General features: G+C 38.7%; 1 protein-coding gene across 1 annotated transcript in view; it reads right to left on the bottom strand.

Moving 5' to 3' along the window:
- Positions 1–6,000, bottom strand: part of RIMS1 (regulating synaptic membrane exocytosis 1) — a 685,283-nt gene that overhangs the window by 165,865 nt on the left and 513,418 nt on the right. The window contains exon 24 of the mRNA XM_007945190.1: positions 2,612–2,683. Coding sequence (XP_007943381.1) covers positions 2,612–2,683 — 72 coding nt within the window. The remainder of the gene's footprint in view (positions 1–2,611; positions 2,684–6,000) is intronic.

The following is a 6,000-nucleotide window of genomic DNA, read 5'->3' as shown; positions in this document are numbered from 1 at the left end:
TGCTTCAGGCACTATGGTAGTGATTTAACTAGTACGTGTTAAATAAATGAGAAAATCCTGAATGGAATAGTAACAACATGATTTTGAGGAAAAATTTCAATCCTGTTGAAATAATTGAAGTCATGCATATGGAAAGATGGTCGGAGACTGAAAACTTGCTTAAGGAATCTGAGTTATTTATAAAGAAATTGCATTTTGTTGAGATTTAAAAATGTGTAAATAGAAACATAATCTGAATTATTTCACTATGCTGTTGTTGTTAGTTGTCATCGAGTTGGTTCCAACTCATGGCATTATGAATTCTATGCTCCATCTCCTTCCTCAAAGTCTATCTACCAATGCCTTTGTAAGACTAAATTTCCACTAAACACTTGTTTGCATTCCTTGGATCTTTTTTTCATTGTAAATAAATTTCCTTACATATTTAATATCTCCACAGATCATTATCCAGGAACAATTCCATCTCCTCCTTATTCACATCTCTTGACCTGTGTATTGTTCAGATCTTAACTGAGAGGTGGAGTCCCTGAGTGGTCAAATGATTATGCACTTGACTACTGGGTGGTATGAGCCCACCCAGATGCTTCTCAGAAGACAAGCCTAGCAAACTACTGAAAAGTCACAGCCTTGAAAACCCTATGGAGTGGTTTTACTTTGCACACATGGAGCTGTCATAAGTTGTAACTGACTCCAAGGGAACTAACTACTCAGAGGTAATCTCTTTTGGAAAGTTTTCATTGTTGGTTGTTCACATTTTATTCCTTGCACTTAGCACAGAGCTTTTCACACATCTGTTAACTGAATGAATCACCGAATTCCAGAGATTCTTTCTCAGTCAAGTCCATTGTGATAGTCTAGCTGGTGCTCTGCATCTACCTTTGGATCTTTTAACTCACTGTCCAAAATGCTGTCAAATGATCTATAACTTTAAAACTCAAAACTGATCATCCACCTCCCATATTTAAAGCCCATTAATGGTTCATGGCTGACTAAAGCGGAAGATAAATTCTTTAGCATGGCCCACAAGATCATTAACAGAATGTGCTCTAAGGATTTCTCCAGTTTTATTTTAAGCCATTTCTCCCTATTTCCTGAATTCTAGTCACCATCTATCCAACCCAAAATCGGTTGTTGTCATTGTTATGTGTTGTCAAGTTGGACCCAACACATAGCGACCCCTCCTTGGGTTTCCGAGGCTGTATCACTATGGAAGTAGATTGCCCAACGTTCCTTCCAAGGAGTGGCTGGTAGGTTTGAACCACCAGCCTTCTGGATAGCAGTCAAATGCCATAGGCACTTCCCCGAAATTGGTAGTTCAGTATATGTCAAGTCTCAATGTTTTCTCGCCTTGTTTCCTCTCATGGAGTAATCTACTTTTCACATCTGCTTTCATCTAGCTCTAGTGAATTTAGCTCAAGTGAAATATTTCCTAATCTCTTCCTTACTACACTCCTTTTCTGTGTGCTCCCTGTAGCTTGTGCACACCTCTATACTAACAGCTATGACACTTTAATACACTCATTCATATACATCTGTCTGTGCCTCCCAACATGCTGTCAATTGCTCTTGGTTAAATTAATGGGTGAATGAATATATGCTAGTTGTTCTTTTATAGGAAATTTACAGCTACATCTAAATAAGTATCAATATCTTAAACCTAAAAGTTATTTGTGGAACTGAATTGCAAAAGTCAGTAATCCCTTATAATTTTTACATAACTCAGAAAATATCTGATTGTAATATACAAGTAGAATCTTGTTGTTGTTGTTGTTATGTGCCGTCGAGTCAAACCTGACTCATAGCGACCCCTCCTTGGGTTTCCGAGGCAGTATCACTACGGAAGTAGGATTGCCCAACCTTCCTTCCGGGGAGTGGCTGGTGGGTTTGAACCGCCAGCTGTCTGGTTAGCAGGCAAGTGTCTTATCCACTATGCTACCAGAGCTCCCAAGTAGAATCTTAGATTCTTCATTTTTTGAAAACAGATTTAAAGAGAAGATAATATTATTCAGATAAACAATGTTGTTGTTGTTGTTGTTATGTGCCGTCGAGTCAACCCCGACTCATAGCGACCCCTAGTTGGGTTTCCGAGGCAGTATCACTACAGAAGTGGGATTGCCCAACCTTCCTTCCGAGGAGTGGCTGGTGGGTTTGAACCGCCAGCCTTCTGGTTAGCAGTCAAGTGCTTTAGCCACTATGCTACCAGAGCTCCCCAGATAAACAACAGACACTCAAAATACTTGCATATTCTATGTACTATAATTACTGGTAACATTTAAATGATCTCAGAAACAAAAAATAAATGTCCTAAGTTGTATATAGGAATGAGTGTATATTTAATCCTCTTTAGTAATCAGAACGATCACTAAGAGAAATATATAGGATTCAAACAAAACAAAACAAAACAAAACCCTGAAGATTTAAAGGCTGCCTTCAAGTTACCCTCCTCTTATTTCTTGAATGAGACCATTCCCATACAGGAGTGGATTTATTTACATGAATGTTTCCGAACATCACATTTTGTGTTTAAGAAATGATATAAAAGGAAAATGCAGGCACCCCTGAGCATTCTAGTAAAACAGAAGATGGCAGCACAGCACAACATCAAGCCTACCTTTCTGCATCAGAGGCAATGCCTTTCCTAGTCTGTTTTTGGATGCTAGATCTTTCAGACTTTCTGGAGTGCCTGTGGAATGAAATGTTAAAGAAATACAGAATACATGATGAATAAAGCTACAATAATACCTATAATGACTACAAAAAAAATAGACAGACATGAAAAATGGCAACTATTGTACCTAAATGGTTTTTTAAGTTAGTATATCACTATTGTTATCATTAGTAAAGAATTCAGAACAGTCGTGGTGTGGAAGACACAAGTTGCCCAACAGATGACATGAAAAGCTATTTCATTAGCCTAGACACACATGTCTTTGGCAATGATTTCAATATGAGCCCCTGCTGAGCAACTCTGCCCCCCTGCAGAGTAAACAAATTCATGGTGAAATGGAATGAAGATAAATGAGATTGATGATTGCAATGGTTTGGGTGCTGAAAGATCACAAAGGGCTAAAGTCCCCTTCACTTTTCCAAGTTCAGGTTTGGTTCTACACAGGCTCATTTTGGCCCAGAAAATTATGAAGAATAGAGAAGAAAAATGCTATCATGAAACATATTTGACAAAAGAGAAAGCATTTTAAATCAACTACTAAAATTATGTTTTTTAATTATAGTAAAGATGCCTTTGTAATCACACGACAATTTAAAAATTTAATTACATATCATAAATAAAATAATAATAACAGAATTTTCAATTTACCCTCTGCTCCCAGAGTACCTTGTACACTAAACATTTGGAACCTGAAATTCATCTTCCCATAGAAATGTTTTACATACAGGACTGAGGTAGCTCACATGTGCCTATTTAACCTAAATTGTGTCTAGACTGAAAAAAGATATTTTAAACAAAAGCCCAAAGAAACCACAAAATGGAACATGTATTTTTATATTCTCCACAATCAGTATTTACTGTTTGTTCCTTATCTCCCTTCTAACAATCATAGCAAGATAATGGCCTGCTTTTGCTAATGAAGGCACTTGACTGCTAACAAGAAGGCTGGTGGTTCAAATCCACCAGCCCCTCCTCAGAAGGAAGGTTGGACAATCTACTTCCGTAGTGATACTGCCTTGGAGACCCAAGGAGGGGTCGCTGTGAGTCAGGTCTGACTTGACAGCACACAACAACAACAACAACAACAACAGTATATATCAGCTCCTATTCGGCAAAGAAGGACCCCTGGCAGTGCAGTGGTGAAAACATTCAGCTGCTAACTTATAGGTCAGTGGTTCGAACCTGCCAGCCACCCTGTGAGAGAAAGATGCAGCAGTCTGCTTTCATAAAGATTTACATCCTTGGAAACTCTATGGGGTAGTTCTACTCTGTCACTATGAGTCATTTAGTAGGAACTAATTTTATGACAGTGGATTTTGACACACATCAAAGCACAAAGTCTTCCTTTACAAGGTGCAAAGATTTCTGACGCTGCTCACAGTTCTGCATCTCTTCTGTTATTGCCAGAAACTAGCTTAACATTTATCTTGTCCCTCCAATCCAGGGCTTCAGCCACGTGTTTTTCAGCCTCCTGTCACTCTGACATTCCACTTCTGATGAGATGGAAAAGGGGAAGAAACAGAGAAAGGCATCATCTCACACTCACCAGTTTCTCTTACTAGTTGGAAAAGAGGGTATCTGGTATATTGAAAGATAACTCTGTCAGGAACTTGGTGAGACATTCACTTATTTAACCTTTCTGACAATCCTTCTGGAATGTGATATACGCTAAGAACCCCTACTGGGTTTCCAAGGCTGTAAATATTTATGGAAGGAAGTAGATTGCCTCATCTTCCTCCCATGGAGCAATTGGTAGGTTTGAACCACTGACATTCTAGCTAGTAGACAAATTTCTTACCCACTATACCACCACAGGTCCTCTGCTATTTACTGGAATGAATACTTCATTTGTGTTATCTTATCTAACCTTTTGACAATCCAAAACTACTCTCTTGTCATTTTTAGGAATTAGGAGTTTGATGCTTAATGACTCATATATTGGATGCAAACTGAGAATCTATAATCTCAATGGCAGTGATCACATTGCATCTCTGATCTCTATTTTATAGATGAGAAAACAGGATCAGGGCAAGATCACTATGAGTAAGTCGCAGATCAGGGATTAGAACCTAAATCTGTCTGGCACCTAAACTATTTCCACCATATACTGTCCAGTACAGAGAGTAGAGGGAAACCAACAAAAAGAGAGTTGAGGAGGTTGGCTCACACACCTGTCCCATGGTGTACCACTGTTCAAAAATGAGAGGAACCATGAAATCTGAGATTGGCCTGGGGAAATTTACAGAAAAATCTCTTACTGACATTAAGGAAAAGTTATTGTTTGCTTCATTTCTCCTGTGGTTAGGAGAGGGGCTCACAGGGAGGTAGCAAAATAAAGAAGTATACAGCACAGATGTTGCCTGAAATCAATGAGAGATGGTTGATGGGAAGGGAAACTTGTTCCTGAAGAAAGGAAGTCATCTAAATAGTAGGAAGAGGTGTAGGAAGGAAAAGAGAGGGGTAGGATAAGCAGGTCTGCAGAGCCAGAAGGTATGTAAGGTCGAAAGAAAAAGAAGTGTAACAATATGAGGCGTTAAGTGTTTGGTTCCAAGAGTACTCAGGATAACTGTCTAGGAGAACAAATGTTCCTTTTCTCATCAGCAGAGAGCAGAGAGTTTCAGGTAGACTCAAGAAATGATGTCATTATGGGCTTTTCACTCAATCAATCATCAAATATTTATTGAGCAGGAATATGTGCCAGGCACTGTTTTAGGTGCTTAGAATATGTCTGTGAACAAAGCAAAGATCCCTGTCTTCAAGGAATTTACATTTTATCTCCAGAAGACAGACAATAGATGAAGACAACAAAAAATGCCAAACAAGTAAATTACATAGCATGATAGAATGTGATAAATGCTAAGAACAAGTACAACAAAATGTAAATGAGTAGTTAAGAGCATAAGGTGGGGTAGGATTAGGGAAGTACTCATTAAGAGGCTGACATGTTAGCAACCACTTAAAATGGCGTCAGCTATGTATGCATATGTCTCCAGGAAAAGGTATCCAAGGGAGAGGAAATAGCAAGTACAAAGGACCTAAGGCAGGTGTGTGTTCAAGGAATAGGCAGGAGTTGAGACAGGAGTCAGAGAGTTTGGGAGAGGAGAGCAGGACTGTGTGAATCTGGTAGGCCTTTCTAAACTTCAACCTCTGCATAATAAAAGCATCACAGATATCTTTCAGAATTCTCTTGTTTTCAATCTATTACGAGAAATTTTTGATAATTTTCCCTGACCCAAGTGAAATGTCACTTCCTCTGTGAAACTCTCAAATTCTTCCTCCTCTTGTCTTCTAAAACTTAATGAATTAGACTGACTTTATCATAATGATTGCTG

This window comes from Orycteropus afer, unplaced genomic scaffold (assembly GCF_000298275.1).
Source record: "Orycteropus afer afer isolate SDZICR_OR568_19922 unplaced genomic scaffold, OryAfe1.0 scaffold00133, whole genome shotgun sequence".
NCBI classification, from domain to species: domain Eukaryota; kingdom Metazoa; phylum Chordata; class Mammalia; order Tubulidentata; family Orycteropodidae; genus Orycteropus; species Orycteropus afer.
Note: the sequence above shows the minus strand (reverse complement) of the source record. Positions and strands in the feature narration are given on the sequence as shown.